Raw genomic sequence first — 22,501 nt, 5'->3', positions numbered from 1 at the left:
AAAAATGTCTGCCAAATGCACAAGTCTAAGCAATCCATTTTTTCTTCCAAATAGAAAAGGTTTGTAACACAAGTGGCTGGCTCAGCTGCAGCCCAGTAACCACACTAATACTTTTCTTTGTGAGACTCCTGGGCTTAGGGATGTAGCAAACCTCACTGTGTGCAGACTCCTCATTTCATCAGACAGAACAGTGAAACGTCATGTATTTCAAGGCAAGATTCAGTAAAATTATTAATTATTGCTTTGTCAGAGACATTTTAAATGTGACTGCCATACCTACTGTCAGTGTGTAGGTGATGGTGAAAAATATGATGGCTAATAAAATTTAGTGCCGTGCCTTGGTTCTTGCTAATATTCTTTTGCACTATCAGTGCAGATACCAACACAGTAAAGAAAAACAAATAACATCTTACAAAAATAGTTTTCACCTTGTAGACCTCCTCAGAGGATTTTAGGGACTCCTGGAACCCCTTGCATTTTGACAACTTGTACATTAGAACATCTAAAACAATTTATTTAATAATGGGAGTAAGATTTCCTTTTCTTGATTTATTTCATCTTTGAATTTTAGACAGTGATTCGGCTCCTTCAGATCCCGATGCTGAACTCACGGCCAGGACCAATGGGAAAGGGAGCCCGGGTGAGCAGTCACCCAGCCCTATTCAGTTCATCAACAGTACCGGAGCAGGGGACTCCAGCCGCTCCACTCTGCAGAGGTACCGTCATCTGATTTAGACTGTCACTGTGTTTTGCCTTCAAATTAATTGAGAGACCAATTTCAGTGATTTAATTACCTTAACAGAACTGGCAGCAGTGACATCCTGCATTTTAATCCCAGCCTTTCTGCTTTCTCTTTATATAAATTCACCTCCTGAATCATTTTCTCCACATTCTTAGTAAATTAACATAAGAATATTTTAAGCTGGATGTGGTGGCGCACACCTGTAATCCCAGCTCATGGGAGGCTGAGGCAGGGGATCCCAGCGAGTGCAAGGCTAGCCTGCACTACATAGTGAGACCCTGTCTCAAAAACAAAAATATTTTAATAGGAGAATATTAATTTTCACTCTTCAATTCTAGTCTTTTCGGCTGTCCTATATATAAGTTTATTAGCACTCAGCTTTACAAGCACTCTTTTTGGTTCAGAGAGTGATTTTTCCCCTTTTTTGTCTCCTAGAGCTCGTAATTGCCCTGTCCAGAATCAAAAACTTAATTATGTTGCCACACAGAGCGCTGTGACACAGAGTAGGTACAAAGGAGAGTGAATACAGTGATTGGTGCTATTCTTGTTACCGCATGGACTTTATTCCATGTAGCACTTTCTTACAAACATTAACGAATTATAAGGCCAGTGCTGATTTTCAGCATACATCCATCCCTTTTACTTGTATAAAACAGTTCTACCAGAGAAATTTGGTTCTACTAGAGAAAAAAATGGCTATTTTCAGTACCACTGTATTAGTATTTTTATAGCTACGTTTCTTTTTTTTTTTTTTTAATTTTAGAAATTAAAGGAGGAAAATACTAACAGACCGACAACATTTTACAAAATAGCATAGGATCAGTACAGACATTACAGAGTTACAAACAGAGTGGTAGGGAATTAACAATGCTTATTGTATTACATTTTGATATCTTCAATGTAGTTTCTCATGAAAACGCATATAGACATACAAAGCTAATCAACCAATGCCTCACTGACAGTTTCTATAGCTACGTTTCTGAAAGGACTCTAAAAATGCTTTCAAGAAGAGATGGGACTTCCACTGAGGATGCAGTTTCATATTAAATAGATTTTCTTTTCCTTTGGTTCATCAGAATATGCACTGTGTAGCATGGAGTTATAGTGTTCACTGGATTTTGATGCAGAATTTGATGTGCTGTGATGGGAGATGAGCTATGATACATATTCATCTGTGATTTAGCATATGTCTTAATATTTTCTAGGAAAGTAACCATCTTCTTATTCCATTTCAGATATTTTACTACCCGCTATTTTGTTCATAACACCTAGTCTTCTCGTCCTCTGATTTTCTCAATAATGCTGCTAATGTTAATAGTTTAAAGACCATAGGAACAAAACTGTTAGTGATGAACTCTCTCATTTTAATCCGAGCTTTTCCTCTGTCTCGTTATGTGAGTGCTATTAAATATAAAAGCCTCTTCAGCCTCAACATTAGAATGTGTAAAATGGAAGTAAGCGCAGATAACTATCAAAAATATTAAGGTTCAATGTCCATATTGAGTAGGTCACTGTGTAAGTATAGTCACACATCACCTAATGATGGAACATTATGAAATGTGTGTCATTAAGCCATTTGGTTGTGGTAGGAACATCATAGAGTGCACTTACACAAACTAAGATGGCTACAGTATTACTAGGCAGTATAATCTTATGGAACCACCATCCCATGTACTGCCCTTTGTTGGCTAGCATGACTGTTTAGGAATTAATGTAAAATATTATCACTGCTTTATATTGTATATAGTATGTATATATAAGCACTTTTAATTTTTCTTCTCCTATCAACCTTATTCTTTCCCCCTTTGCTCTGTTGTCTTATTCTCCTCAAAATCCTATCAAATTGGTGACTCCCCTTTTTCCCTGTTTGAATGCTGGCCTTGCTGCCAGAGACAATGGGTATCTTACACTTTCTACTCCTGGGCTCTCTAATGACCTGCATTACCTGACACGCATTGCCTAAAGGTAAGTCTGGATGCGAGGGTCCCTTCTTGGGTGATGGAATAGGAACCCATCAGAGGCAGAGGCAGAACTGACACACTGTACCCAGTTAGCTTTCCTTTTGAAGTACCTTTTCTGGGGAACCACATCTGACCTTTAAGCCACCAACCCCTGTCTGCTTTCTAGTGACCTACTTCTTCACTTCCAGCGTCATCAGTGGTGTTGGGGAACTGGATCTAGACAAAGGGCTTGTGAAGAAAGTAGAGCCCAACACCAAAGACAGACCTTATCCTGACTGCCCCTTCCTGTTGCTAGATGTGCGTGATAGAGACTCTTACCAGCAGGGCCACATTGTTGGAGGTAAGAGACAGAAAGCTTTATAGTGCTTCACTCTAGGAACAGAGCCTGCATGTGGGGTGAGACAGGCTGATCCCCCAGCCCAGGCTCAGCTATGTGTGCTGGATTCATTATGGAAACCTCTCAAGGTGGCTCCACCACATGTTCTGAGAGAGTCTGCTGTGTCCTTAGATGACTCAGGGGCTTAGCCTTTAACTGTGAGCAGTAAAATGAAGCTTTGTCCTTTGTTCATAATGTCCTGTTTCTTTTCATTCACCAAAGTATTTAGGTTTTTGTATGGCTCATTGATTTTGAAAATATATTTACCTCTTAGATTTTAAACCAGCTTGGAATTGGGACCAAGCTGTACTACAAAAGCTACAGACTTCCTAAATTTTTTCTTCTCTTTGCAGCTTACAGTTACCCAATTGCAACTCTATCTAGAACGATGAACCCCTATTCCAATGATATTCTTGAGTATGTATCCTTTATTGTATGTCAAGGAATTGGATGGTATGAGGGTTGTAAGACTCAGACTTACCATGAATCATGCTCCTGGTAGAAAACTGTGAAGGACCTTGGATACTATCTGGGTTAGCATACTTGAGACTTTGTTGCTAAAAATTGTGACTTTAAAGCAAATGCTTCCAAACCATACTGCAATGGGACAAATAAAAAAATTAGGTTAAGGATTATGATCTGTTGTGGGTTAGTCCTAATACTTTAGCCCTCCTGAAAGCTTACCTGAGTAGAATTTAAGTAAATTATTTCCTATTTTTATTTTTTTAAATGTTAATGTTCCCATTCATAAAATCCTACATACAGAAAATAATTTAAATACTGGAAAAATATTTTTAAAAAATGGAAATATCCCATAATCACACAGTTGAGCACAAGCTCCTATCATGTTACTGATATATTTTATTCCAGACTGTCTTCTGTGTGTATGGTTTTTTTTATAAGGAAGGTGAAGTCACACTATATGTGTAATTTAGTGTCGTGCTTTTCTCCACTTCATATTACAGTACATTTCCCCACGCTAATACAACCTCTTTTGGAACTCCATTTTGATGCTGTGCAATAATCTTAATCTTCAGATTTACTGTATTTTATTGAATCATTTCTTTAGTTTGGACTTTTAGGTGGTCCTATTTTTTTTTTTTTTCCGGTACCGGGAATCGAACCCACGACCTTGTGCTTGCCAGGCAGGCGCTGTGCCCCTGAGCTAAATCCCCAGCCCCGGTCCTATCTTTTTACTGTTGTAGGGAGGTACATTGGACATGGAAGTTAGAACCTTTATTTTGTTATTTGTAGAATGGAGATTGTAAGATTTATTTTCCAGGATTGTAAGAATGAAAGAACTAAAGGGTATAAAAGTATCTAACTAGTGCTTCCCTGGACTAGGGTGATACTAGTTCATAAATGGCAAGAATACCAGCTTGTGTGATTTCCGTCATAGGAAAAGGCCAGTACCTGCAGGTGTAACTGGTAAGAATGGATCCTTGCACTCCTCCCACATTCAGAGGGACTCAGCTTTGCATTCCATAGGGGTTTCTTACAGTCCAGGAGGGTTAGTCTGGTGCCTAGAACCTTAACTCATCTCTCAGAAAAATGCCCACGGCAAGATCATCATTCTGTACGACGATGACGAGAGGCAGGCCAGCCAGGCAGCTACCACCATGTGCGAGCGGGGCTTTGAAAACCTCTTCATGCTCTCTGGAGGTGAGTGAGAACACTCTCTGTGTGGGACTTAAAAGACAGCTCTTTGTACACACAAGCCTTCAACCCACCTCATCACCTTTTCCTCTCAGTGCTTAGAATTTAGTGCTCTGGAAAGAGAAAGCCATGCTGGCTGAAAGGACCCAGGAGTGATGGGAAACATCCATTAGCTCTGTCAGTGCATGTTCTTAATTCCTAAAATGACAGTGCTGCTTCAGAGCTCTACAAGAAAGCTGAGGACTTGAGCAAAGGCATTCTTGTGGCACTCCCAGAATCCCTTGGAACAACTCACTTTTGCTGGTGTGATTTTCTTAATGGAGAAACAGTTGAGAAAGATTTCACATCCTTGTGTTGGCCTCAATTTGGTGACCAAAGATTAGAAGACAGGCTTTTCTCCAGGTTTTGGCGTGGCCCTCACTATGTTAATCCTGCTTTTTATGATGATCTTCTCTATCTAGGTCTAAAAGTCTTGGCTCAGAAATTCCCAGAAGGACTGATGACTGGTTCCCTGCCAGCGTCTTGCCAGCAGGCCCTTCCTCCTGGTTCTGCCCGGAAACGATCCAGCCCCAAACTGCCACCCACACCAGCTGAGAACAAATGGAGATTTACCCCAGAAGACTTAAAAAAGATAGAATATTATCTGGAAGAAGACCAGGGTCCTACAGATAATCCTAGTAAGATATTTTGACCTTTGTTTTCTGTGGAACTTGGGATTTGCAGCTTTGAACATCACCTCACCATAAAAAAAAAGCTTCATCTTTTATATTCATAGTCTTAAAATATCTGAGGCTATATGTGTGACACGGGGGTGGAGGGCGCTGATCCCTGGTAGTGGCAGGAATTAGGCATTGAGCCCAGACATAAAGAAGAGAGTGTGTCAGTCGAAGCGTGTCTCAGGCAGAGTTGAGAAGCAAAGCATGTGTCGTTCAGAGTCCTCTTAGAAAGTTTCCTTCTCCTTCTATTGCTTTGCTACTTATAAGCCCTTTCCGAGCATTTCTGATTTCTCTTCCTGTCTTATCTTTGGCTTCTGCTTTCTCTTATGTCTCTTTGAATTGCCACTCACCCTGTACCCTTCTCTACCAAGGAAGGAATGAAAGACAGACTAGATTTGTTGGGGATAATGGAGAAAAAGAAAAAAAGTGATCTGGACTTCTCCATCTCTGCTTCCTTCCCCAATTTCAAGTTTGTCTCCAGAATAAGGAACAGATTATCATTGGCCCGAAGTAGATGCTACACAGGGCTTCGTTAGCTTAAAAGTAGTTGTAGACTAGGACTTTGTTAATGTAAAAGTTTACTTGGCCAATTGTCCCTGGAATCATTCTTGCACCTCCGCTCTTCTTTCTTGCTCCCTTCAGGCCGGCTGAGCCAGACTAACTCTTCGGGAAGAGACTCCAAGGCATCTGGTGCCCGAAGCAGTCCACACCTGCCTACTGGGGGCTCTGCCAGCCACTCCAACCCTCGCTGCCAGGGCAGTGGTAACCTGCAAGGCAAACCCTGGAAGTAAAAACTTTGCCTCATTTAGTCAAATAAATGTTTCCCCTCTTTTTGGAACCCCTGAGCAGTCCCCAAGTTGGTCATTTTTGCAAGTTGCTGTAGAGGAAAGACCACAGCTGTGGGATAGGCCATCTTCCTTCTCCATGTCCAGCTCCTCTCCCTTTTGCCAGCGCATCAAGGATTTTGACAGATGACCGTGAAATCCAGAGGTGTGACAGGCTCTAGTGTCCTCCGTATTGTTTACAGAATATTTAAGTTTTTTGAAACTGAATGGGGAAAGAAAGATACACACACACATACGCACACACAGTTCAAATGCAGTCCAGCTTGTTTGCTTTATATCCAGTGCTGTTTTGTAAATAACTTCAGTCATATCTCGTGGTGTATTCTTCCCAATCAGTTTTTTCATTCACTGTGGATTTCCTGAGAGATTCTGCAGGTGGGCTTAGTGTGGGCAGCTGTCCACAGGGATGCAGATGCATCTTGGTCCCAGCGGCCCGTGGGCGGCACACCAGGCACAGGCAGCTGTCTGAAGCTCGCTCTGCCCAGCACGCTGCAGGCTGTGTGGGGAGATTGGAAACGGTGCCTGTGAGCAAGGCTCAATTTTACAATTTAGTGAGGAAGCTCTACAGTTACTGAATGCTCCCCTCCATTAAATAGTTTCCTGGGGCCAGAAAGGTGTGTGCTCAGCTGTCTTCACATCATCATCATCATCACTGGGAAGTGGGCCTTGCACAGGAGCACCCTGGCCTGTGCTGAGAGCTCCTAGGAGTCCCCACAGCTGCCCCTCACTCGTGGTCAGTATCACAGTTGTAAATTTCCATTGCCCGGCTCAGGTCCATCTGCATTAAATGGGTAGAAATTGTGGCCACTTGAAAACATTAGCTTCACTCCGGCAACTAGAGAACACACAAGGTGAGGGCTTCGAGAGTCCTCTGTCAGGGCTGACAGCCTCTTAAGCCATTGCTTAAAAATACAGTATTAGTCTAATTGAGTAATTAGTGCAATTTCCTGCTTACTTTTCATTCTCATGACTGAGCTGTGATTAGGAGGTTGTGATTATAGATTCTGGTTTTGGCCGGGATTTTGAATCAGCATTAATTGAATTGCTAGATGACTGACATTCTATTTAATTGGGGGAACAAAAGACCTCAGGTAAGGATGAGGAACTCTGAAATCATGCGAAAAGGAAAAGAGCCTTGTTAATTTTTATGGTCTGTGATCGTGGCTGTGATAAGGGACTAAGGAATAAATTGTGCTCTTTGTCATGGCAACCAGCTTCTGAAAAGCCAACTGAAAATTGCCTGTCCTTAGGTGGTTACTGCTGCCGGGTAAGATTCGCCTTAACAGTACTATTTCTCACCACCAAAAGAAAAAAAAGGCACCACAGTATTTCTAGCATGGGGGCTATGTTTGTACAAGAAATAAACATAATAAATGTCTCATAGAGACATATGGAAAAATAACTCAGATTCAGCCAGTTCTGCTTCAGAGTGTGTTTATCCTTCTCTACTTGATTGCCAAAGTGCAACATTTTCCGACGCTTTAGAATCAAACAAACCAGGGACATTGTTCAGATGTCAAGCCGTGCCCAGTTTTCCACAAGATTCAAGAATCTTGTATAAAATTCAGCCAACGTACACATAGCTTTAATAAGGAGCCTTTCATGTCCCATAAATTTATTGCCTGAGAACTTAGTTCAGCCTTTTGCTGAAGCCAGAATGCTCTGGCTTCTTATTTTCTTTACACCGTAGATAGAAAAATGCAGAAATTTCCACACTTCTCTAATGTGGACAAATTCTTCGTCATCTTTGATGCACACACATCTTTAAGGCGAAATGTTTCCCCTTGTAACACTGTTGTGGTGATGCCATGTTAAAGTTGACTAGTCAGATTAGACTTCCCTGCCAGGTTCTGTTTTGGAAGTAGAGTCCCCCTTGTTCCTATTCTGCATTCCCATCATTACAGGTTAGTGTTCAAAACTCCAGTATATACGTGGAAAGTCAGTTTGGCCAAACCTACACGAATTGCTGTGTATTTACTGGAGAGATCTAGCATGTTGAATATATTTATGTATGTTCTCCATAGTGCTTTGCCCAGTTGGTAAGGATTTTAAAATTCCAAAAGACCTGTTCTAATTCCACATTTTGTGTGTTAAATGTCACTATCAGACATATTTTACATGTTCAAGGTATTTCTTTTCATGTTCTACTTTACTTCATTAGATTATTTGACGTGTATTATTTAAATGATCACTGATACTTTGTGCAATTATGAATGTTGAAGATTAAAGAACATAGTTCCTAATTTGTCGTTTGCTATTAATGTGCTGAAACCTGCCAACTTCTCTTTCCTCTCTGTCAGGATGATCTGGGAGAGCCCCGGGAGACTGTGATAGAAAAGAGTACCTCTTTTTGCTGCTTCTCCCAGAAAGGCGTACATTCTTTGTATAAATGAATCAAGAGATCCACACAGAACCTTAGCTCTCTGGTCAGAAGGCTTAGGTTTCTTTTCAGGTCAAACAGGGACCGATGGCCCCGTAAGCAGATTGTATCACGGTTTTCTTGCCACTGTTTTAGGGATTCCGCAGCTGCATTTGCCTGGGAAAGGGAGGTGTTTTATCAAAAATTAATAACAGCCCACTGTCCAACGCTGATGACCAAAGCTTAATAATGTGTTAAACGCCTCAGAAAGGGCAAAAGGAGTGAAGGAAGGAAAGAAGCAAAGAAACAAGAAGGAAAGGAGGGACGAAAGGCAGGAAGGGAGAGCAGAGAAGGCTACTGTACTCATTTGAAAACAGTGAGAACATCCTGGGCTGTAATAATGTCAGGATCAGTTGTTGAAAATTATAGGATGACTCAAATGGTCTAAAATTAATTTTCATTTTTTATGTGTAGGAGAAAGCCGGAACCAGTATGATTGGATTGAACTTTCGTTGATCTAAATCAGAATTAAAAGAGAACAAATAATGTTCATTAGTTGTTCGAGAATTCTTCCCCCCTGTGGTGCTATTTCCATTATACAAAAATTCTTGAGACTTTAAGTTACTCACCAAGAAAACAGAACAAAACAAAAACCTCTAATTCCCTTGTGGAACATAAATGAAGTCAGAGTCCTGGGCTGGAAGAAATATGTAGGTGATTTTTGTTGTGTTGGTTTTGGTTTTTATCCTCCTTTTTTGTTTGTTTGTTAGTCTGTCTTTTATGTTACCTGACTTTTTTAGGGGCAGTAACTAATTTCTGTCTATGTGGATATGAACTCATGACTGCATTCTTGCTGGACCCTGAAGATAATCATTCAGACCCTTTTGTTGTTTCCGAAATGTTCTCAGTATTTTTAATGTGCATTTATTTTCAAATTCTTTCAAAGTTGTCTCATACTTTTTGTTTCAAAAACCATCAGAAACATATAGATTATAATTTATCACTTTAATCATGTAGGGTATGTTGAATGCTTAAAAGAAGTTCAATTAATTTTTAATTAATGAACTTATTTTTCTTTTTTTTTTTCGAACATGTTTTTCATATAAAAGCACTAAATAAGACCTCCGGTGCTTCCAAACTGTTCAGAATACATTTGGGTAGTAATACTTCCTAGACTTGTTGTAATTATTAAAGTTATTACCATGGGATCTTTGAATTGGTACCCAGTTCAGTGCTAAAGTTTTTTAAAAGGTAATTGTAAAAATCTGTCTTGAATTCTGACAGAAGGGCTCAGTGCATGATATACTACGTGTGTTTACAGAATGTATCTGTCATGCTGTGATCTCCTCGTTGTCTGTCTCTGTCTAGTGCTGCTGTTCTTTGTTCTGAGTACAAAAGAAAATTTTCTCCACCTGCATATCCTCCTGAGGCACCTGGTAAATGCGTGGTACACAGAGATCGCTCATTAAATGCTATTGACTAGAGGACTGTGTAGCTTATTTGGTTGTTTGTTACTTTGTTTGGCTGGTTTTTGGTTTTTGGAAACAGTCTTGCTGTACAATTTGGGCTGGTCTTGAACTCACTGTGTAGCCCACGCTGGCTTGGAACTCCTGGCAATCTTCCTGCCCCAGTCTCCCAAGTGCTGGGATTACAGGCATGCACCACCTTACCTGGCCTGCATAGTCTAAATCATATTAGTATGTGTTTTCCTTTGAAACTATTTAGACTATAAGCTTCCAGAGGATGCATATCACCAACTGTGTGACAGTGGCCCTAAATAAGTGTTCATGAATAGAAGAACTAAACTGTCAAGACCAAAGCCTGGATAAGAACCCATTGCTCTGGCCACTCAGTGCCAGCCCGCCCCTCTGGAGACTCAGAAAGCTTGTTATCCGGGGTCCCCTTGAACATCTTGCTTTTTTGGTTAGGTATTCATAGCCCTGAGGTTTTGGGGGAAGGTGGTTTGCGATGTTACTACCACAACTGGCTGTAGCCTTCAAGATTCATCAAGTACAGGAGGTCCACAGTCCCCATCAGAGAGGGGCTTATTTTTCTCCTTTGTTTCATATCCTGAAAATTTCCAGGTGATAATAGTAGCAAGCATTGAGGGAGAGCTTATCATGTGGCGAGCAGTGCTCCTACATTTCTCCATTGTATGTTTTGACTCATTTAATTCTCAAAGGAGGGGCCAGGGATATAGCTCAGTGGCACAGTGCCTGCCTGGCAAGCGTGAGGTCATGAGTTCAATTCCCAATACCAAAATAAATAAATAAAATAAACAGTACTTTTCACAGCAGCCTTATGAGGTGGGGTGGGGGGTCTCCATTTTCGGATGAGGAGGCTGAGGTCTGGGTTGAAATGAAGCAGTAACCCTTAGACACCGAGTAGATGACAAGAAGCCTGGGTCTGGCCCGCCAACAATGGCGGCAGAGCGACGACTCGTAAGCACTCAATGCCTTCCCCCTCCGGATGGACACAGCTGTGTTCAGTCTCCCTTGGTGAGGCCTCTATTTACCAGTGAAAATGTAAATTCTCCTTGCTTTTGGCTTCCATTCCCCCCCAGTCACTGAGATTCCACTGAAAACCTTACTGCCTGCAAAAAAGGAAATGGAAATTCAGGAACTGAAGCCCCTGTTCCCAGGAATATATATTTCTGCAGTCTGTCTGGTGTCCTTTCTTAAAGATAATTGTTCCAGAGCTGCTGAGACTAGTTTTGTTTGCCAATGGACACTCATGAGCTTCTACTTAAAAGAACGAGATTTATAGATTTTTAACTAGATCTAGGTAGGAAAAGGTAAGCTGTTTTCCTGATAGGTTGAACTCTTTTCATTCAATAAATCATTTTGATATATGATTTTTGTCTGATCTTTTCTTTCCTTTGAGATGATATTTCTGATTTAAGCTGAAACATAAATTGTGATAATTGGCAGATGGCTCTGAACCTGGGTTTTGTGGGGAAACAAATGCAAACTTCCTCGCCACAGCCCTTACTCCACCAGGCTCTTCTAAAACTGGAGCTGACACCATGTTTGTGGTTAAGCAGAGACTTCTAACTCCCCCCTTAATTTGGCAATAAACACTTGGCACTCTCCATCTCTGGAGTTGTTAAACGATATTCATAGTTTGAGTTGCCAAACTAATGCTGATCCTGAAAGCTTTGAGAAAGTATTCCAGTACTTTTCGAGGGTTTTTCCAAATTTGACGGGTATTCTGTTTTTCTGATCTTCTTTGGCCTGTCCAGTGTGAATGTTACGACTGGCCATACCAGCTTCCTCTAAGTAGTGTCTGGGTCTTAGTCGTGTTCACAGAATGATGTTCCATAAACCCGCAAGCCAAAAGCCTCATGCATAGTCACACCCACCTGGTCCCACCTGCACTCGCAAAGGGATCGCCAGGATGATGCACAGCGCTACACTGGATGAGGGCTTGGTGAGGTCACATCTGGATGGTATTCAGTGACATTTCAGTTTCAACATTTCCACCAAAGCTAGACAACTAGACATGCATATCTGAGTGTTAATTTCAGAGACTACCTGAGGATTCTCCTAGACCACAGTGGCCCGCAGGTCACACTGAACACCAGCTGTGACGGTCTAAGGAAGAAATAAAATGTGCTCATTTAAAAATTAAGATCTCGGGGCTGAGGATTTAGCTCAGTGGCAAAGCGCCTGCCTGGCAAGCGCAAGGTCATGAGTTCAATTCCTGGTACCAGAAAAAAAGACAAAAAAAAAGAAAGTAAAAATTAAGATCTTTTTAGACAGATCTTTTGCAGATAGGAGACAGGGCCAGGGATGGAGGGGAGAGAGACAGGGGAATAAAAAATTAGGATATGTTAAGCCCATGCACCTATCCCCTAGGATGAAAGTAAACGTTATGTACTGCAAACATGAACCAATAAAAAATTGGAAAAAAACAAGAAAAGATCTTTGAGGGGGCCTGGAGAATAGGCGTTGGCACAGTCAGCTCCCAGGATCGCGATGGGAAGTGGGTGTGCACAGAAAGTGAGCGGAAAGAGCTCTTGGGAAGTTCCACTGCCAGGCCTTAGGGAACGCCCCCACCGGGGACTGAGGAATCCCTGCTGGTGGTAACACTGCTGTTTCCAGCTATCTGGAGCATAAATTTTTTTGAAGATAAAGCAAACTGCAGTGTTCTGGGAAAGATGGTAACATAAGATACCAGAACAGAAGAAGTAAGTTTAGACAAATTATTTAGAAAAGAAGCTGAGCAAAGATAGTCATTGCGATATTTGAGGATGACATAAAGCTCGTGTTAGAAATTTTACAAGCACATTCATCAATTGGTGTGTTTCAGACAGCCCCCATGCTAAGGGAAAAAAAGCTGATAGGTTTGTTGCAAGAAACTCTGAAAAGTATAGACAGCAAATTACCCTCACTTCCTAAAGTAGCCATAGTTATTATTGGCTGATATATGTCTTTGTGAGTGTTTAAAATCATGAGATTCATACTGTTTTGTAGCCAACTTCTTTTTTAAAAATGGAAGTATAAGTCCTAATGTCAAATTTATCCATTTTAAGTGTACAATGAATGATTTTTTAGGAAATTGACAGAATTGTGCAAACCTGCCACAATCTAGTCTGAGCACATTTCCCTCTTAGAGCCAGTTTCTTTCACTTCGTATCCTGTGAACATTTTTCTGCATCAACAAACTTTCAGGGCTTTGTGATATCCCATTATATGGATGTGTCCCATTGGCACCCGTACTGGGCCAAAGAGGCGATATATTTAAAATTTTGATTTATATTGCCAAATCTGCCTTCCAGAAAGATGGCACAGTTTCCTTCCCAGCAGCAGTATGTGACTGTCCTTATTTTTTCATACCCTTAATATTGAGTCGTTAGTTTATTATTCTTTGCCAATCTGATGAGAGAAAAATATGTTTTTCTTAAATATACAGAAAATCACTGAGGATCAACATCTTTTACACATTTATCAACTTGTTCTGTTTCTTTGGGGGGGATTGCCTGTTTTTCTTTTTAAATGTTAATCTTTTTTCTTTAAACCTCTTTTCTTTTAAAACCCTCAAGGTCACTAGTACTTTCATATGAATTGCAATGTTTTCTAAAATTGTCTTTTAGCTATGTATAAATTTTTTAAAATTTTACCCATGGATTGGATAAAATGTGTATCTGCCGTATGTATTGGAAAATTTTGCATCTGCACACAAAATTAAAGCTCGTCCCACAGTAGGACATTTTTAATTAGGTATTAATTTCTGTGCCTCCAGTTAATACACATTTATTTAGTTATTACTAAACGTCATGCACTTGGCCAAGCAGTGGGGACTAAGCGGCCAACAGAACAGGGCAATCCCATGGAAATACGAAATTCGCATTGCCCCATTTCTTAACTTTTCAACTTCCTGCAGACTTGCTCAGAACTTTACTTTCTAAACTAGAACTCTTAGAATTCAAAATAACTGGCCCATGACTATTTTCAGCAGGCCTGTGACATACTATAAAATGTATGGATTCATTAATAAAAATAACATTCACTCAAAAAATAGTTGTTGGGTATCTATCTACATGTCCAGTGCTGTTGACGGTATTTGAGATTGAGTGCCAAGCACTGTGGACCCTACTGGTCAAGAGCAATTTATTTTAAATTAAGTAATTCTACCGTCTAGGAAATCCAATTTTGTCAAAAATGTTGTCATGCTAACAATTTTTATTAGTGTTTTTTGTTTGTTTGTTTGTTTTTTCTGGTACAGGGAATCGAACTCATGACCTCGCACTTGCCAGGCAGGTGCTGTGCTGCTGAGCTAAATCCCCAGGCTATTATTAGTCTTTATTAAGCCAATAGTGATCAACTTCTGACTATGCCAAACTAAGCAGTTAAAATAGGCTTTACCTTGTATAATCTCCTGTTGCATGGATTGAGGGGAAATGTTTTCCAAAATTATCAACATTACCAACTCCTTAAACCATCTTTCTATACAGTAAAGTCCTTTAAATCCTATCTCAGAGATTTTGGTATGCAGAAGTTTGTATACACTCTGTATAATCAGCCTCATTCTTTTTATTTTTTAAAATGGTCATGGTGGAGCGTGCCTATAATCTCAGCACTTGCGAGGCCAGGCAGGAGGATTGCAAGTTCAAGGTCAGCCTTGGCTACAGAGTTCAATTTCACGCTAAACTACATGGCAAGACCCTATCTCAATGTAACAACAACGAAAGGTTTGGTAGCAAAAAACATATTAAAGTAAAACTCCAAGATGAAAATTCCTTCCTGTCCCTTAAAAGGGGGCAGGTCATTTTGACCTTCAGTCCATTTTATGTGGAAAAGATGTGACAGTCAGTAGAGCAGGAGACATCTGAAAATCTGAGCTGCCCACTACAGGAGAAGCCCCGTCCTCGCCCAGGCCCCCAGTGGGAGGGTCAGTTCACCCCTTTCCCCTCCCCAGAAAGTTCTGTGGTGGTAACTCCCTGCTCCCTACACATTCACACCCTAAGAAATACAGAAGAAGCAAAAATGAGATGCTTGCTTTAAAAAAAGTTGGGACCTTCATGTCCCACACGTGTGATGGCAGCCACAGGCTCAGGACTGCCAAGCCAAAGGGAGGAAGCTAGGTTTTAGGAGCCATGTAGTAGGGGGACAGGAGAACAGGAAGGATGAGGTAGTCTCAAAGGGGAGCACAGATGTACCTGGGAAGGCATGGAAGGATGTGGCAGATGAAAAGAAACCACTTCCACCCCTAAAAGCAAAGCCTTTGTAACACCCAACAATTAATAAAATGTCCTGAGATTGACGTGTATTCTTATCTTCAGTAAATGATTTTATTTCACCCAATTATTTTCTGGTAATGTCATTCAGGAGTGGGGGGACTGTATTTTGCTTTATAGTAATTTGTTTTACTTGGCTGCAACATCTCTTTTGGACAGAAGTGGCCACCAGGATTAGTATATTTCATACTCTCAGATTATTGCTTTTAAAGATGACCGAATAGAACCAGCTGCTAGACTACTGCACATACTGAATTCCTTGCTGCTGCTGGGCACTGGGCATTCAGTTCACAGCTATGGCTGCTTCCCGCTGTGAAGATCTGAACAAATTGCCCCACTGGCCAGCTGATCTCAGGGTGGCCTATCTTAAATAGATGCCACTTGGATAAAACTTCATAGGACCCTAGAGCAAGGGAAGTTAAAGGATTAAGGTGTGATCTAGCTCAGCCACCCACACATTTCCAGTGATGCCTGCAGGATCTACAACTCCTGCCCCAGCATGAAAAGCTCAACACGCCACAGGTGTTCCACACACAAGCCCCAAGATTTTGCTTTTTATACACTCTTTATTGGGTTGCTTGGGTGGGGATGGAGAGGACAGAGGAAGATGCCAAAGGGCTGGTTTAGTAGGGGTGATTCAGGGTGTGCTCCATGATGGTCAGAAGTGCCAGCCACGTCTCCTTAGCTGTGGGAATTATCTGTGAGGCTGGCAGCAGGAAGCCATAGCGCCCAGTATCCCGGAGCTCAAAGGTGTAGGAGTACTTGATGCCCTGACTGTAGGTCCAGTCCACAGTGCTTCCACTGGCTTCATCTGGGCAGGAGCAAAAACAGAGCAGAGCTAGGGTCAAGCACTTTGGAAAGATCTGCAGGGACCAAGTTAGAGGACCAAAGCTCAGAGCCTTGGGCAATGCTAAGCAGACTCTGTTCTACCAAAGTCTGCTCTAGACCAACCAGCCTGGCTTACAAGAAACTCCTACTGAATCTAAACCCAAGATCCCAAAGAAGAGACCAGGAATGGTTGCCTTATTCACCGGAGGGTGGAAGGCTTGGGAAAGCCTGTCAAAGTCACCTCACTGACACTTCTAAATTACCAGAGTTTCCTGTTTCGGTGATAAGATTTGATCCCCCAGGGCTCGGGTCTGCAGGGGAAAGTGCAAACATTCCAAGACATAGCAAAAGTCCTGTGTCTTTCTTCCAGGAGGAAACTTTCCCAGGCTTGCAGTGAACAAGATGTAACAAAGCCAAAAGTGTTTTCAAATTGAGCTGGGGACAGGGAGGTGGGCTGCATGTTAGAATTTAATTGAATGCAGCAAAGAAGTTTGAATAGGAGTTGAAACAGCTTCTAAAGAAGGCCTAGGATCCAAAATATGGTCATTTGGGGGTAAGACTGTGACCTCCTCACCCCCTAAAACCTGGGCAGATTACATGAGGTGGGAATGCGGGGGTCCCCCTCTGGTTACTGTCCCCACTCCTCCTTCCCGTACTCTGAGGCAGCCACACCAGTTTTCTGGCTATTCACAAAACACCCCAGGCCAGATCCACACTGCTGCCTTTGTTCTAGGAAGTTCCTTGGCCTGGAGGGCTCTCCCCTAGCTAGATAGCCTCTTGGCTCCCGCTTCAACATTGGCCCAAATTCCCTTCTGTCATTAAACTGCCCTTCAACCTCCTGCCCCTTACTCCAATATTTAACCTCCATCCTGGTACCCCTGGTTCCCCTTGCTCTGCTCTGGTATGAACTTTTCCCCCCAGCATTTATCACCGAACATATTCTACCATTTTCTTAAGTTCAATGTCTATCTCCCTCCCTAGAGTACAGTTTCCTAATCTTTGCTTATTTCATTTACAGCTGTATCCCAGGCACACAAAGCAGGGCCTGGTGCGCACGATGCTCAATAAACATTTGCTGATGAATTCCAACTTGATGTGGTAATGCTGCTCCCAGGGGTATCGCATGTATACTATAAGTAAGTGGGGGTAGAAGTTGAGTACAGTATATTCCCTAATTAAAAAGCATTGAGAAGTGCTTGTTTGTTTGGTGATCTACAAGTCCTAGCAGGACTTTCCACACTATCTGTGCATGAGGCTGAATTTGACCCCAAGATAAGAGAATAACAATGCTCAGACGACCCACAGGCTTACCAGGAAGTCTAAGGAGGTAGAGTTCATGTCAAGAAAAAGCTACTTCCCACCCCTCCAAATGGCCAAACCAGCAGGTGCCACTCCATGAGGGCCTTTCTGCATGCCCGTGCCACCCAATCTGGCACCCTTGGTGACTTCCTTCCATGAGGAATTCTCCCTGTGGCAGGAAGAGCCAGCTTGTGTGGTCCTGGAACCACCCAGAAGGGCCACATGGCTACTTACAAATTGTTTTGATGATGCTGCCATACTGGTACTTGGTCCCATACAGAGAGGCAAGGGCTGTCACGGCGGACTTGGCCAGCTGATCCTACAGAAAACACCACACAAGAGTAGCCTTGAGCCGGCAGGGTGGTCCAGCAGCAGGTACCTGTGGAAGTGCCCCCATCCCTGCCAGCACAGAACCCACTTGGCTACAGGTCATCCCTGGGGCTTAAACAGTGCCATGGTGTTCTGTCTCTGTAGGATGAGTGGCTGGCACTTCCTGGCCCTTCAGTCATACCACAGCTCCAAATATAGTGCCACAAATTCAGAATCTAGTGCAGCCCCTTGCTCAGTCATGCAGCAGAACTGACTGTGTGCCTCCGTTTTCACAACCCCACCAAATGTGGTTAGTTCACCAAGCCAGCCAGGGAGTCAAGGGATAAAGGGCATGCTGGGCACACATAGGCCCTTAGCCCTCAAGCAGCTCTGATGGGTAAAGTTCCAGGCAACCTGTAGCTGCCCTTGAGACAAAAGGCAAGCAGGGCCCAGCACCCACCAGCTCTTCCTTGTCAGGGGCATCTTCGCTTTTATAGCCATAGGGGTAGAGAAGGAGCTGAGAGTAGCTGTGGATGGAGATGAAGGCCTTGATGTTTCCATGACTCTGCACGAAGTCTACGATAGACTTGACCTCCACTTCAGAGTTAGCGAACTTGCCATGGTACGTGTCTGAGCAGGGGTTGCTGCTGGCTCCAGCCTCTGTGGGAGGGGAGAGGGCACAGCTGACATTCTGTAAACCACATGGTATGGCTTTCATGGTTCCCATTTCTTTGCATGGAGTTGAGAGGAGGTGGAGCAGCAGGAGCCCCATCCTTGGATTAGGGAAAGGCCAGAAGCCTCTTAAAACCTCTCATAACCTTGCCTCCTTTCCCAGCTAGGTTGGGACAGAGCTGAGATGGGTCCTTACAGTGCTGTGACCAAGGACGTAAGGAACTGAGGTGAAGCCAGAAAAGTCTGACATAGAGTTTTGGACCTTAGTTCCATCTGGTCAAGGAACTTGCATTTTACAGATGAGGGCCCAGATCTCCAAATGCTGCCTCTGGCTCTGAACGCCTCAGAAGCAGAACAGTCTCCCCCTCGTCTCTCCCCACTGCTGGGGCAAAAGTGGGTAAAAGCCATTCTGTCCCACCCTTGCCCCCAAAGTTGCACTGGGCCTTACTCCCAAAGCCAGCATCCCAGTTCCTGTTGGGGTCCACCCCGACACAGGAGGAGCCTGCTGTGAGGGAACGAGTCTTGCGCCACAGGCGGTTCTGCAGAAGAAAGGGAATCAACCAACTCATGGCACATAGGCAGCATCAGATGTGGTCCTTACCATGAAACAGAATAGGACCAGGAAGTGAGATCTGCAGTCGTGGATCTCAGTGAGAGCCAGGAACTTCTCTCTGAGACATTTTGCAGTGGCTGAAGACATTTTTGGTTGTCCCCACTGGTGGTGTGTGGGGTGGGGTACTACTGGCATCTAATAGGTAGGAAGTCAAGAGTCTGCTAAACACCCAGCAGGCGCAGGAAGCCCCCACAACAAATAGTCAACCACATAAAATATTTCCAGCGCTCAGCCTGACAATCCCAGGGCCAGGATGACAGCTGCTTGCGTCTCCCATGACCCTGGACCCTCACAGGCATATCCTGCTTTCCCACAGGACAGAAGGGCTATCTAGACCTTGCTGTGGGTGAAGGCAAAACCATCAGGGTTGGTGACAATCTCCAGGAAGATGTCCATACTGTCAAGAATGGCAGTGAAAGCTGGGTCTTGGCCATAGTCTTCAGTGATCTGGAAGGGAAAGAGAGGGGAAAGGGCAGAGAGGCAGCCGGGTGTCTGCCATGCTACAGCAAAGGATACCATCCCTGGCCTCCCACTGCGGTCACCGCTTCTGGAAGGGAAAGGGGAAGCCCAAGCTTCTGTGGCCTTGAACTCCAGTGCCCCACCACGTGAGAGCGCTCCTCGCCTTCCCAGCCTTACCTTCTTGGCGAACCAGACCCCACTGGCCTGGGTGACCCATTCCCGGGAATGGATGCCTGTGTCGATCCAGATGGCTGGACGGTTGTTCCCTCCTGTGCTGAACTGGGGAAGAGGCAGGGAAATGGGCAAGGGGCAACTTCACAGGTTGACCCTCATCTCATCCTCCGAAAGGGAACCCAACCAGGCTAGACGCCAGCTGCTGAGTGCCTCAGGTTGAGCCTGTGTTCACGGGGCCATCCTTGGACATGGGGCCAAGAGCTGGGCCTGGATCCCATAGAGCTTTGCCGCCTGCCCTCATCTCCTACTTGGGATAAATATGACTCGGTCTGACTTCCAAATTCCTGCCCTGCTCAGTTCTCTGCAGAAGGTCACCAACAAAATGTTACACTGGGCTACCCAGGGTACCTTTTATGTTGTGATACTTGGTTAGAAGAATGTGGAGCCCTTAAAAGTTTAAATCATCCATGTACATGTGTGTGTACACCTGGGCCAGTGTGAAAGTTTAGACCTTCAAAAATATCTGCACAGGAAGTCTGCACAGCTGTGATCCCTGAGACTGTGGATTCCGTACGCGGGTACCTGCGTACACACGGGGTGCCCATTACCTTCAGCACATAAATGGGACGACCTTCATAAGTGTTTCCAATCTGGATCTTGCTGACCAGCTGTGGGTTCTCAGACACCAGCAGGTCCACGAAGTCATGGATCTGAGACGGGAAAGAAGGAAACAATGACCTTAAAGGCTTCCAGGCACCCAGATGCCTCTTTCAGCAGCTCTGTGCTGTGATAGAGCCATGATCTAGACCAAGCTGACCACCTAGAAAGAGCAGGGCCACCCACACCCAGCCGGGGCCTGGCTCTGGCCCACATTCTGCCAGAAGTGATGAAGAGTGTGGTGCTTGTGGGAAGTGGCCACCAAGGCCGCCCTTACCTCCTCCAGGGTGTGGTAGGTGGCATAGTTAAAGGCGTCGGTGGACCGCACCCAGGTCCTGGGCTTGGAGGAGAGCATCTGCTCCTTTTCCTCATCCAGCAGTGACTGCACGTCCTCGATCATGATCTTGTACCTGATCCCAAGAGACTCCAGGAAGACCTTGACAGCCTGGACACTGGAGAAGGGCACTCGGACATCGATGGGGGAGCCTGGGTTCGTGGGGCCTCGCCAGAAGTCCAGCTGGGGAGGACAGGAGCCAGTACTGTCACAAGGGGTTGGAGATAGCAGCTGGGACATCAAGCTGGGACAAAGCCAGCCTCAGAGGGGGTGTTGGTGCCATATAATCGGGGATGGGGCCTGCGTGTTGGGGACAGAGAAAGAAGGGGAAAGCTGGGGGACTGGACAAAGAGCAGCGTGGTCAGGGAAATGGCCAGGAAGCAGAACAAAGGGACCATAACACCGAGGAAAAGGAAAGCAGGTCCAGCACTTTGCCGGAGGCTCGAGGGCAGCAAGATGGATCCGAGGGGTTGAAGTCACTTCCTAACAGGGATCCATCCAGTGACTCCTTGCTGGGAGGCTGGGACCACAGCCAGGTTTGGGTGACTACAGGGAGTCTGGGGAGGGCTCAGCTGGCCCGGTAGGGTCCCCAGAGGCCTCCTCCCCTCCTCTGACCTTCAGATGCTCCAGGTCCTCCAGCTCCTTCACCTTCTGCACCTGGGCTTCATCAGCTGCAGAGATTCGGAGCACCTGGTGCCTGGCAGAGCAGGAGAGCTTTAACCACTCGAGCGCCCAGCCCTGCTTCCAGCACTCCCCAGGGGTGAGCTGTGGCCTGCAACCCAGGTTAATCCTGGCTCCTTCGGGCTGAGCAGGTGAAAGCACTAGAGGTCTCAGCAGTGGGAGGCCAGGCCCTCCCCAACTGAGAAACTTCTAGTCTTTATTTCTGTCCCTTTTGCAGTTTAGACTATAGTATTTCTCCCAAGCCATCCAGGCCTCCTCCCTCCCTGAAAATTCCTCTTTAGAGCTGAGATTTCTCCCAGCTTGGTTAGACAAGATGGGACAAGACAGCTCCACTGCCATGGAGCCAGTCCGCATGTCTGTCTTTCTCCTCCAGACACTATCCAAGGGTAAGTCCTCCCCATCTCCCTGCAGGAAACCCCTCCGCCTTTCCACACCCCGTACCCCACAAAGTCCTCATTGCCAAAGGCAACTCCGAGCAGCACAGTGAAGACCAGCAGCCCCTGCATGCTGCAGCCAGTTGGGAAGCCAAACTGAGGCTGTGACTGAGGCCCGGGGCTTTTTAAACCCAGGACAGAGGTCTCCTGGCTGGGCCTGAGTGTGTTCTCCCTTGCACCTGGATCCTGTCCCACGGGGAGGGAAGGGTGAGAGTTCCAAGCTCTGTCACCTTCTCACCACCCCTGATAACATGGCAGGGAACAGGGCAGCTGGGGAGAGAGATAAGCTAGGCCTCCACCCCCAGCTATGGCGGACAGCTCGGCTCAGGCCTTCTGGCTGGGGCTCTTCCTGCTGCCCACAGCCCCAGACACCTGAGCTGGGCTCTGATCCTTTTTGCAGTCTGGCCAGTAGAAAAGGGGCCAGAACTCCAAGAGGCCACACCGGCTGGTTCCTTGTGTGAGGTGTCCCCCTCTTCCATGTCCTGAGCCCCAGCCCCTTATTCCTGGGGTAGAGCAAGCTGGTGCCTGTTGAGGGTATCCAGCTCCCAGGGCCACTTGGCTCCTTCCTAGTCTACCTTTGTCTAGCCTACCTGTGCAGGGCACATCCTCCTCTCACGTCCAGGCCATTGAAGGGGACTTCCCAGTTC

At 44.7% G+C, this 22,501-nt stretch overlaps 2 protein-coding genes across 5 annotated transcripts in view; one reads left to right on the top strand and one right to left on the bottom strand.

Annotated features, from left to right (window-relative positions):
- Positions 1 to 8,539, top strand: part of Cep41 (centrosomal protein 41kDa) — a 45,937-nt gene extending 37,398 nt beyond the window's left edge. For all 4 annotated transcript variants that reach the window (XM_013503299.1, XM_005402444.2, XM_013503300.1 and 1 more), the window contains exons 6-11: positions 572 to 716; positions 2,892 to 3,043; positions 3,433 to 3,500; positions 4,627 to 4,741; positions 5,197 to 5,412; positions 6,094 to 8,539. In XM_013503299.1, the coding sequence (XP_013358753.1) occupies positions 572 to 716; positions 2,892 to 3,043; positions 3,433 to 3,500; positions 4,627 to 4,741; positions 5,197 to 5,412; positions 6,094 to 6,242 (845 nt within the window). In that variant the 3' untranslated portion in view covers positions 6,243 to 8,539. The remainder of the gene's footprint in view (positions 1 to 571; positions 717 to 2,891; positions 3,044 to 3,432; positions 3,501 to 4,626; positions 4,742 to 5,196; positions 5,413 to 6,093) is intronic.
- Positions 8,540 to 15,950: 7,411 nt separating this feature from the next.
- On the bottom strand, positions 15,951 to 21,931 carry Cpa1 (carboxypeptidase A1 (pancreatic)). Its single transcript, XM_005402443.2, has 10 exons — positions 21,862 to 21,931; positions 21,355 to 21,436; positions 20,683 to 20,922; positions 20,357 to 20,458; positions 19,752 to 19,853; positions 19,452 to 19,562; positions 18,951 to 19,041; positions 18,291 to 18,490; positions 17,756 to 17,840; positions 15,951 to 16,205 (listed from the first exon to the last, which is right to left on the bottom strand). Exons 1-10 carry the CDS (start codon positions 21,924 to 21,926, stop codon positions 16,018 to 16,020), a joined length of 1,266 nt encoding a protein of 421 aa, XP_005402500.1. The 5' UTR covers positions 21,927 to 21,931; the 3' UTR covers positions 15,951 to 16,017.
- Positions 21,932 to 22,501: the final 570 nt, after the last annotated feature.

Source organism: Chinchilla lanigera, unplaced genomic scaffold (assembly GCF_000276665.1).
Source record: "Chinchilla lanigera isolate Chin_1 unplaced genomic scaffold, ChiLan1.0 scaffold00078, whole genome shotgun sequence".
Classification (NCBI taxonomy): domain Eukaryota; kingdom Metazoa; phylum Chordata; class Mammalia; order Rodentia; family Chinchillidae; genus Chinchilla; species Chinchilla lanigera.
This window is presented reverse-complemented; position numbering and strand designations above follow the sequence as displayed.

Coding starts and splice junctions, on each gene's coding strand:
- Cpa1 (XM_005402443.2), bottom strand. CDS start 21,926: ATGCAGGGGCTGCTGGTCTTCACTGTGCTGCTCGGAGTTGCCTTTGGC. Junction 19,042..19,451: donor TTGCCTTCACCCACAGCAAG/GTCTAGATAGCC, acceptor TTTCTTCTGCAG/AACCGCCTGTGGCGCAAGAC. Junction 17,841..18,290: donor CCCCTGACAAGGAAGAGCTG/GTGGGTGCTGGG, acceptor TGTTTTCTGTAG/GATCAGCTGGCCAAGTCCGC.